An 11,470-nucleotide genomic window follows, 5' to 3' on the forward strand; every position below is an offset into this window, starting at 1 on the left:
GTAATTTCTGGAGGTTCAGTGACGTGGTGTTGGCGTCAGTGTGGCTTTAATGAGGATGAAGAGTGTAGAGAAGAAGGCTCTATGACAGACTTTATGACAAGTGACAGGGGAAAGAGAGATCAGATAGAGGGGCAGGAAGCTTGAGGGAAACATGTGAGACCAATGGGAATTCTACAAGAATTACATTAATTGCTCTCGAGGCACACCTTAATAACCTCAGGCCTTCCCACCAGGTGTTGCCTCTCAGTGCACTGCACCAAGCTTCCACATTGAAAACCCTTAGGAAGGCAGAACACACTAAAACTATATCCAAACTGTAACAACCTCTTTTTGGTGCATGTGTTCCTGGTTTCAGAGGGGAGAGGGTTAAAAGGCAAAGCTATTTATGAAGATTCTGGCTGTTACCAGATCTACACAGGAAACAGTGTGGTACGTGGAGGTGACACCTGAGCTGGAGAGGGAGGCAGGAGGAAGAAGAGGATGCCGGATGCAGGAACAGAAAGGACAGCTGGATTCTTGGAGGACAAGGATGGACAAGGCAATTCCAGAAAACATATTTGAGAACTGGAGGGAAGCAGAAACAAGTCTAGAAGAAATATAAATCAGGGATGAGGGGACAAACAAGGGTCCCCAAACTTTGGGATACCTTGGACCACATTCATCCTGCTATGGCTTGGTAGCCAGGACTTGCTCAGGCTGCTCTCTCCAGCAAATAATTCATGAGCTTCCACTAAGACAGTATATTTCCCTAAACACTCATCCCCTGAAGCTGCTAGTGTAGGAAAGATGAAAATATCTCTTAATGTTTAATGAGGCCACTGAGCAGGGGTTCTATCATTATTTCACAGTAATAATTCTGTTGCAGATCTCTAGGCTTAAAGAGAGTACCAGCCTCGTTTTAGGGTTTCTATTCCTGCACAAAAACATCATGACCAAGAAGCAAGTAGGGAGGAAAGGGTTTATTCAGCTTACACTTCCATACTGCTGTTCATCACCAAAGGATGTCAGGATTACAACTCACAGAGGGCAGGAACCTGGAGGCAGGAGCTCATGCAGAGGCCATGGAGGGGTGCTGCTTACTGGCTTGCTTCCCCTGGCTTGCTCAGCTTGCTTGCTTATAGAACCCAAGACTACCAGCCCAGGGATGGCACCACCTACAATGGGCCCTCCTACCCTTGATCACTAATTGAGAAAATGCCTTACAGCTGGATCTCGTGGAGGCATTTCCTCAAGGGAGGCTCCTTTCTCTGTAGTAACTCCAGCTTGTATCAAGTTGACACACAAAACCAGCCAGTACTAGCCCAGTACAAGAAGGGCACTCACTTGAGATCTGAATTCCAGGTGCAAAATCCAGGCAGTATGAAGCCTTGGTTTAGGTTTCTTTACTTCACGGAGCTACTAGGGAGGTTGAGGAGGGGGTTGGTAAGCCTGCTTGCTGACCTCCCAACAAAGAGGATCTGCTGAACTTTAAAGAACTGTAAATGGGAATCCATACCTCTACTCTATCTTCCTCTCTAAAATGTGTGGAAAGAAAGTCCAAGGGGACATCTTGGAACTGATTCCGTTGGTACTCAATCTTCTGGGCTTCTTATCATCCTCATGAAATGGATAGACTCTTAGTAGACAAGGACCCTAAAGATCTTTGAGTGTGACAAAGACCAAGCTACAGGATATAAAAGATGTCCAGGTGACCAGTCATGCTTAGAATCCCAGCACTCAGGTATCAGAGCCAGGAGGATCGCCCCAAGTTCAATGATAGCCTTATTGAAACAGCAATCTCCAGGCCAGTCAGGGCTACATGGAACTTTTATTAAAACTAAAGCGAACCAAAACAGTGTTTAAGTGCCCAAGAAATTAAAGGTACTGAACTTATTGGATAGATCATGAATCAAGGAAGTGTATGGTACCAGAATGACCCCACCCACTTACACTTTCCTCTAGAACCAGCTAGACGCTGCTTTAAACACGCACGCGCGCACACACACACACACACACACACACACACGAATGTATATGCACTCCCAAATGTACTCCTCATGTCTTCACAAATTATCTCTGTTTTGATAAACTCTGCCTCAGATCTATGGCCATATTCCCGCGTGTTGACCATGGTGAGCAAAGGGCAGAGCTAAAGATCTGATTATCAGAGGACAACTGAGACCCCAGAATTCCATGAGCAGCCTCTCCTGAAGCAAATAAGATACAGCTATATAGGGAGTCAGAATGGAGATATCTAGAAGAGCATCAGTCAGGAGAGAATTATCTCTCCCTCCTAGTTAAGAAGGATTGGCTATGAGGAAGTATCACATAGCCAGATTTACAGTGTCTTTGTTTTATTAATATCCCTGTTGGACAAATAAGGTAGTGACCAGGTAAAAAGTAAGTTGACTTGTTGAGATATAAAACTTGGCTTATGCCTGGATCAGACACTCCCTTAGAAACAAATAGTTAAAAACTCCGTCTGCCAATGAGCCTTCCACTGTAGGTTGCTATTTGGCTGTTGCCCTTTACTGTTAGTCACAGGCTATGGACAGATCTGTGGATTCTTGTCTGTCCCTGCCTGGCCTGGTCCAAAATTACCAATCTGAGTCCATGGAATTCCTTCTGGAAAGGGGGGGAAAGGTGTGGTGACGTGGGGAGCTCACCTCATGGTAGGTAACCAAATGACTATTCCCGTCTCTGAGCTAGAAATGAGCTGGGACTCCCTTACAATCCACAGAAGGAGGCAGGGCCACAAACAGCTGGAAGCATCCTGGATTCACACTTGCCTCACCAGCACCAAGTCCAGTTACTGTATGTTCCCCCTGCTTTCTTCTCTTGGGAAGGAAGGAGGAGGAAGGGATACGGTTAGTCCGGATGAGATTGGACCTACTATCTATCACAAAATTTCCCTCGGGCAGCTGGAAGCCCGATAGGACTGACCAGCATGTTGGGCTGTGGCAAGGCTCCATCAAGGCCGCCTGTGAACATCTGCTGTTTATTTGTGGTCTCTGACACATTCCTGAGTTGGCGAGAGCCACTTGGCACTTTCCTAGCCATTCAGAAATGGGTATATATTGACAGTAGAATGTAGTATCTTAACAATCCCTGAACCATTTGCAGATGACCTGTGTCTCTGGGGAGAGTTGGCTCAGTGGCTCGTTTTAGGAGCACTGGGGTTCACAGGTCATTGCATCTGTCGATTTTTTTTTTTAGACTTTCAAAGCAAGTAAAACTTTATTTCATTCTGTTTCTGAGCAACTGACTTTTTTTTTTTTTTGCTTATTTTAACATCATATTTTAATTTACTCTTTGAGAATTTAATATGTTCATATGATGTATTTTGATCATGCCCCTTCCTGGTCCCTGCTTCCAGTCCCTTCCACGTCTCTTTCTCTTTCTCATCCCTCTCCCAAGTTCATGTCTTCATTTTTATAGCTCATCAGTGGAATCCAGTCAATGCCCTACAATGCATGGTTGAGGGGCCATCCACAGAAGCGTGCCTAACTTATCACACTCGTGAAGAAAACCGACTGTCCATCTCTTGGCAGCCATCAACTGCCAATAGCTACTCAGCCAGGGGTGGGGGTTATGAGCTCTTCTCCCATTCATGACTGGCTTGAAATTGTACAGACGCCAACAGTTGCTGGGAGTTCATGAGGACAGTGGTCTTGCTGTGTCCATAGACACAGTTTGGCCCTAGCCTGCCTCAAGCTACAGCTCTTATAGTCTTTCTGCTCCCTCTTCTACTAGGTTTACTGAGCACTGGGTGGCGGGGCCATGATATACATGTCTCAATTATGGCTGACCATGTCACAAATACATGTGCTCCACATCTGAGCCACTGCCCAGCTGACTTTGTGAGTTAGAATCATGAGTTGTCAGCTGTTAATACCCCGAGCAAGTTCAGTCCTGCTACGTCATTTTTCTGGCCTTTGGGACTTGCTGTCCATTGACAAAGACCAGGCTGTAACATTCTGTTTGCTGGTGCGGCATCCAGAGGCTTCAGAAAGCAACCAGAAGGGAAAAGGAAGAAAGTATTGGTCTATTATTTCTGTGTGGTGCTGAACATTTTAAGCATTTAATATTTTTCTAAGCATATAAATCTAATATCTATCTTATCTGGAGCTCACCAAATATAATCTGACAAACCAGTGCAGGCTTCTCCCACACAGCGTAATCAGCCTTCTAAAACACAAACAGAGGCTTATCTGAAGGGTGATGATCAATACTGGATGAAAACTGAGGGCTGGTGACTAATCCGGAGGAGGGTGAGTTGACAGAGGACTTTAGCCAATGTTTACGGAAGCTATTTGCTCAGATTTTATCAGGTGATAATTGTGCATCGATATTTATTATGAATCCTCCAGATGAAAACTCCACCCCAAGGAGGTCGGGGCAGAGCTGGGGTCTGAGGATCTGAAGTGGCAATGTGGTGGTGCAGATTGCTTCTCACATCTCTGAAGAGCCTGTGGGGAGCACAGCACCGGTCTGAATCTCAGGAGAGGAGTCCTAACCACTGCCCCTCCCCCACAGAGACCCCCTCCCTGTGCAACAGGCGCTGTTCTGTGGAAGGAGAGGAGGAAGCTCAGTCTCAGGATCATCAAGTTCACTGCCTAGGTGTCCACTTATCTCCTTTTAAGATGACAATCATCCTGCCTGGTATCTATAGCTCAGAGTTGCTGGGGTAGTGCAGTGAGTGGAAACTGGCGTTGTGGTTTCTTTATTGGGCTCCAGGGCATGGACCCTGAAAGGTTAGGGGATTCTACAGTCCCAAGCCTTAGAAATAGAACTCAAGCTGGACATAGGTGGTGGCATAATTTTAATCCCAACATTTGGGAGGCAGAAGCAGGTGGATCTCTGAGTTCTAGGCCAGCTTGGTCTACAGAGTGAGTTCCAGGACAGCCAGGGCTACACAGAGAAACCCTGTCTCGAAAAAAAACCAAAAAAGAAAAAAGAAAAAAGAAAAAAAAAAAAACAAAGCAAAAAAAGAAGTGGAACTCAAAATTTGAACCCAGGTACTTCTGGCCACAGAGCTTTCAACATAAGCAGGGGCTCCTGGAAGATTTTAGAACACAAGATTCAGACTGGAGGCATGGGGACCATCTGAGACAGCATCATCTAAAAGCTAATAATGAATGATGCAGAATCCCAATGCTCCCCACCCCTGTAAAGCCAGGTTGCATCCACATCTGTATTTGTAAAGAGCTCTTCAGGTGACTCTGGCACACCCTGAAGTGCAGAATCACTTTGACAGATGAACTCAAACATAACATGAGAGTCTCGCCATGAGCTTGTGGCAGCCAGATGGGAGCCTACATTATCCAACAAATTGTGAGAACCTGGTGGTGTGGGTAGGGGCAGATGTGCACAAAAAAAGTGTGCAAGGGAAACTGTGCAAGGGCAGAGTGTCAGGAAGTCTCTGTAACTGCCTTCTTATCACATCCCCTCATGAGAAAATCCTAAGCCCTCCAAGAGAGTATTTCTTGTGTGGATATCCTTACTTTTGGAAGATGGCATGGTACATTTTCTTTCTTTCTTTCTTTCTTTCTTTCTTTCTTTCTTCCTTTCCTTTCCTTTCCTTTCCTTTCCTTTCCTTTCCTTTCCTTTCCTTTCCTTTCCTTTCCTTTCCTCTTTCTTTCTTTCTTTCTTTCTTTCTTTCTTTCTTTCTTTCTTTCTTCCCTTTCTTCCCCCCTCTCCTTCCTCTTCCTCTTCCTCCTCCTCCTCCTTTTTCTTCTTAATGAAAGAAAGACAAACCAGGAAGAAAATCTTTGCCAAAATTGACATGCCCCAACAGTTTTCCCACCAGACGCCCCTCTACTCCTGCTGCCCTTGGAGGATACTGTCAAGTCTTATTTGCTTCCAGAGTGAGTCCTCTTTGTTTCTGTATGGAGCGTAGATAGTGTCCTCAAGTTAGGTGAGGGAAGCTTCCGTTTACAGAATACTTTCTTCATGAGTGTTGTCCTTGAGCTAAATCCTCTTCCAGTCCATTCCAGCTGCTATGGCAAAATATCATCCTGAAGTTCATTTTACTCAGTTCTGGAGGCCGGGGAGTAAAAGAACAGGGACCTGCTTCCTGGCTCATGGATGATGGTATTGCAGAACCTCCCCCACACATTTGGAATACACCCACTAGCACTCCTATAAGAACACTAGTCCTACTTACAAGGACTGTAAGTGAACTAGTCACTTCTCCCCAACCCTACCCTCCTAATTGCTGCCCCCTTGACTAGGATCTCAGCATATGAATTTGGTAAGGGCATATAAGCAGCTAGATAACAACAGATCCTAAACCCACAAGTACACTGGTGAGTCACTTCAGAATACAATGTGCAGAAAGGCCTGGACTAAGGACTCGGCACACATATACATACATCAGTGCTTTGAGATGTGCAGAAAAGCATCTATTCACCACTCAGTCCCATCCTAGGGGTCAGGTATCCAGTGAAATTTGACTGTAGAAGAGGCTACCCGACCTAGCTCCCCCTGTTCTTTCCCAGGTAACACCACTGAAGCTATGCAACACTCCCAGGAAGCTTAGGACTCTCTCAAATCATGGTAACCTGTGTTTTCATGTCTCAGCATTGTGACTGCTATGAGCTGTGTTATTTACCCCTTATGAGTATGAGAACCGTGTGTGCTGACTAGTTTTATATCAACCTGGCACAACCTAAAGCCATCTGAAAGGAGAGAGCCTCAACTGAGAAAAATGCCTCCATAAGATCCAGCTGTAATGTATTTTCTTCATTAGTAATTTATGGGAGAGGGCCCAGCCCATTGTGGATGGTGCCATCCCTGAGCTGGAGTTAGTCCTAGGTGCTATAAGAAAGCAGGTTGAGCAAGACATAAGGAGCAAGCCAATAAGCAGCATCCCTCTTTAGCCTCTGCATCAGCTTCTGCCTCTAGGTTCCCACCCTGCTTGACTTCCTGCCTTCACTGCTTCTGATAGTGATGTAAATAAAACTCTTTTTTTCCTAAGTTGCTTTTAGTCAGGGGGTTTCATCATAACAATAGAACACAATCTAAGACGAATTGGTAGCAGAAGTGGGGTGTTGCCATAATGACCTAACCTTGTTCATTTTTGGAGGATTAGGGGAAGACTTTGGACTAGAAAAGCCATTGAGTACTAAGAGCTCAGTGCGATGCTCTGTAGGAGTCAGGAAGTTAATGATGTTGAGGATAGTGCAGATAATGGTCTGGCTTGTGAAGTTTCAGAGGGAAAATACTAATTTCCTGAATCAAGGTATCATTTGTCCCCATTGTGCCAAGTATAACTTATAGCCCTGCTCCAAAGGGTCAGTTAGGCATATCAGACAGAGTTGGTCACTGCCTTCTAAGAGGATGCAGACTTAGGGAGAGCATTTTATCCTGATGGATAAAGTAAAGTCCTGGTCACATATTTCATTCACATGTACCTGCTCACATCTAAGCACATGGTAATAAACATACCTAGGACCCGAAAGGCTGTTGTGATTTTGGTTTCTTTTCCAACTCCCAACCTAACACACACACAGACACACATACCTGTTTTCCGGTATTGGCTTGTCTTTAAAGTGTCCAAAATAGAACTGACTAAATCAAATTTCCCATGATTTGCTGTTGTTGGTTGTTGTTGTTGTTGCTGCTGCTGCTGCTGCTGTTTTGCTTTACAAATGTTTAGATGGGCAGCATTTTGATTAGGATGCCTTCATTTCATCACCTTGACTCCCATCCTGTTCACAATGTCTGGAATCATGTGAATTATAAGCCTTGTTTTGTGTGTCTGGAGAGAGTGATTTCAGCCCAACTGTTCCAGAAGGTGAATGTGCAAAGGGCCCTACCCTCCTCCCCCATACCAGTTCTCCTCTGGTGCATGGCTTCTTCACCTCTTTCACCACAGCTGACTTCAGAGTTAAGCAGGCACAGAGGAAACAAGTTGAGTCACATCCATACTAGACTGTGTGAAGCAGCCATGGCTCTCCTTTCTTGCAATCCCCACTTGCTAACTGATATCCTCCATCACCAAGATGAACTGGGTTGGCTTGCTATTGACATGTGGGCAATCCATTCAATAAAGCTGAACAGTTTCCATCCCCTCTACGACTTGGTCCATGTTTTCAATGGCTTGCCTTCCCTGTTGGGTCCTCCCAGTACCACTGACTCCTCTCCCTTTTCTTTTCTTCTTTCCCCTGAAGCATGCAAACGAAAAGAGCAAGAACCAAACAAAGACAGGAACAACTCGCAGAAGAAATCCCGCCTGGTGTTCACGGACCTCCAACGCCGAACACTCTTCGCCATCTTCAAGGAGAATAAGCGCCCTTCGAAGGAGATGCAGATCACCATTTCCCAGCAACTTGGGCTGGAGCTGACCACTGTCAGTAACTTCTTCATGAATGCCCGGCGTCGCAGCCTGGAGAAATGGCAAGATGACCTGGGCACAGGGGGTTCTTCATCCACCTCCAGCACTTGTACCAAAGCATGATGCAAGGACTCTCCACCTGGGCACACGTCATCTCCAAATGAGGACAACACATAAAACCAAAAACCAAAACCAAAAACCAAAACCAAAACCAAAACCAAAAAACCCAAAAAACCAAAAAACAAATCACAAAGACATCAGATTCTTAGCTGGGGCCCTTCACTGGTGACTTGAAAGCACAATTCTCTTGAAACTTCTAATCTAGCTGTAATCATAGGCCAGGTGTCCATTTTCTTTTGTTTCATTTTAAATGGCTACAGAGTCCAAATGCACGCTGAAAGTTAATCTCTTTGAACCAGACACTATCCTCTGAGTATGCTAAGCATCCCAGAGATCCAAATGGGGCCTTCTTGGAGTGAGTTAATCACAGCACAATGTCAACCAAGTTCAGTGCAGCTGTAAGCATCAATAGCCCTATTCAGGCCCTGTCAACCTCTTGCTAACACTAGTTTCCCGAGAGTCATAGTGGATATTTGGCCTGAGCATAGACACAGGATTCCAAAACACTACATTAAGAGAAGAATTTAACAAGAAAGGCCTCATTTGCTCCCCAAGTGCTTAGCCTCTTTATATCACAGTACATTAAAAATTCTCAGCCATAACATTACAAAAAAAAAATCAGAATGGTAATTACTGAGCACAAGTTTTAAATATGGAAATCAATAAAAAAAAATCCAAGGACATGGTTTTCCAACTCAGGCATCTTTTCATTGAATAGTTTAGAAAACTTTGATTTCAGTTTACGATTTTTCTTTTCTTTACCTCCTGGAAATCTCATGTGGTCTTCTGGATCCGTCAAAAAAAAAAAAAAGTCAATTCACTTGAGCTCCAAGTATCAAGCACAACGAAGATAAACAGAAATAAGGAAGGCTCTGGTTTTAACGCATCCAGTTTGACAAGGCCGTTTACATCAGTCTTTACTGTTGTGAAGTCATTAGGGAATTATTGGGAATATGGCTTCAAGCACATTTTGCAGGTTGTTACAAACTCTGTTTGTACATTGCGCAGATGCACACTCAGGAGGCCAATTTAACTGCTACAGTACAGGAGCAAATGCATCATTTAAGAAGATCTAGATTTTTTTAGATCATTACTGTGCCCTTGATTTACCAGTCACCCAGTTCCTCCTTTGTGCATTACAACTGTGGTTCATTCTTGTTCTTGCTGATCCGTGTTGTTCCCTATCCCATCCCATTAGTTGGGATGTCTCTATTGTTTTCTACAAAGAAACAGTTTAATAAGCCACTTACTGTCGTCTCTTCCTAACTCTCTTCCATTGCTGATTCATCCTTATAATACAGCCGGCAGAACCTGGAGAGAACACAGCACACCAAAGAAGCAGAATACTGCAAACCAAAGACATTTGTTACCTGCCATTTTCTAGCCTACAAATACTGTGATTACTTTTAGAGATCAGAGCACCTCTGTAACTCCGAGTGGCATTCGGCTCTTGTCTTGGGCTCACCACCTGGCTGAGCAGACCAGCTACATCAATGACATTAGCCAAACATCCAGGCAGTGACTTCGCCACGCCAGCTCTGGTTGGTCACCTTCCCATAGCAAGTGAAAGAGGGCCCACAGAACTCTGGGAGATTACAAAGGTCACTATGTGCATATTTACCAGTGAATGGCCCCAGGTGGGCACTAAGGGGTGTTCGGAGCAAGCCAAAAGCTTCGATGACTCTTTACAGACACTTGAGACTGACTTTTGTATGAATTGCTTAATTGAAACCAAAGAAACTTTTTTCTGCACCTACTTCTGCAACAAACAGAACTGTCCCATTGAATGAGTAAATGGTTCCACCAATCACTGGAAATCACCATCAACAGAAAAAGCACGCTAGAATGAAAGAAACAAAACCACCGAAGACACACTGTGTTCAAACAGACCTTTTGGGACGCTCTTATTTTTTATTTTTTATTTTTTGGAAGCAGATTTGAAAGAAAGGGTTGAGACACAAATCAACAGACGAGCCTCAATGGCTGCTGCTTCACATGACAACTCACTCGGTAATCTTAACGTTGAAGATTGTCTTTAATTTGTGCCTATGCAGTTTTTCAAAAGAACATGGAAACAGAGCAACAGAAACCTCAACAGCTACAATACCAAAGATGAGGATTCTCACACCTTTTTGTCTCAGTTCATTACCTTCTTTTGCCTGGCTAAAATACTTATAGCGTCATTGATCTGTACAAAGGTAATCGATTTTGTTTCTTTAAGCAACAAAAGGAAAGGGTCATTTGTTTGATTTTATTGTTTCCCTTTAGTTTTGTTTTATGGCTTTTTACCCAACATGGAATCTCCCCCCTACACATAAAGTTCCATGGACTCCAAACTTGAGATGTCGGGATACTGAGAGGTATTCCTTTCTGTCTTCAGCAGAGCGTGGGAAATACTATTGTCGCTTGAATGTCTGTGGCTTAACCCTTAGACTTGGTTGCTTCTGTGTTCAGTCTTTGTCATTAGGGGAGGGAAGGGGAGCAAGGATCAGGGGTAGGAGTCTAGGTGATCCGCCCTTTCCAGAACCAAAGAATTTATAGAGAAATTTACAACCTCATCTTCATGTGATTGCCACATGTTAACAGGGCTTCATTTGGGGGTGGGGAAACATGTAAAAATAATTGCCAGTTTCTACTTTTCTATTAGCTTTTTAAAAAAAAAAAGATCAGCTGTAAAGTTGCATTTCTAAAGAAAGATATATAGATATATATATATTAAATGTACGAGTACACGTATAGATTAACCCGCATTGGTGACAACCCAAAATTTTTGTTGTTCAACTTTTTGTTTTCTCATATGCACCATTTGTTAAGCATTCATTTCACAACTGTGCTCATTTCTCATGCCATTCCAGAGTTAAATAGCCACTGTGGTTGTCTGGCAGTATTCATAGCTCTATGTAAGTTTATGGTAAAAGTTGAAAGTCCATCTAAGCATTTCTACATGTAACCTGTTGATGAATGGATTCATGATGTAAGTGGGTTTTATTTGTAGTCATCTCTATTCTATGCCTCAACCATGATGAGCAAGGT

The 11,470-nt window shown here is 43.9% G+C and overlaps 1 protein-coding gene across 1 annotated transcript in view; it reads left to right on the forward strand.

The window, feature by feature from the left end:
- Positions 1 to 11,470, forward strand: part of Onecut2 (one cut homeobox 2) — a 58,009-nt gene that overhangs the window by 37,355 nt on the left and 9,184 nt on the right. The window contains exon 2 of the mRNA XM_021151099.3: positions 8,154 to 11,470. This exon is cut by the window's right edge and continues 9,184 nt beyond it. Coding sequence (XP_021006758.1) covers positions 8,154 to 8,440 — 287 coding nt within the window. The 3' untranslated portion in view covers positions 8,441 to 11,470. The remainder of the gene's footprint in view (positions 1 to 8,153) is intronic.

This window comes from Mus caroli, unplaced genomic scaffold (assembly GCF_978045245.1).
Source record: "Mus caroli unplaced genomic scaffold, Mus_caroli_1 scaffold_19, whole genome shotgun sequence".
Taxonomy (NCBI): Eukaryota; Metazoa; Chordata; class Mammalia; order Rodentia; family Muridae; genus Mus; species Mus caroli.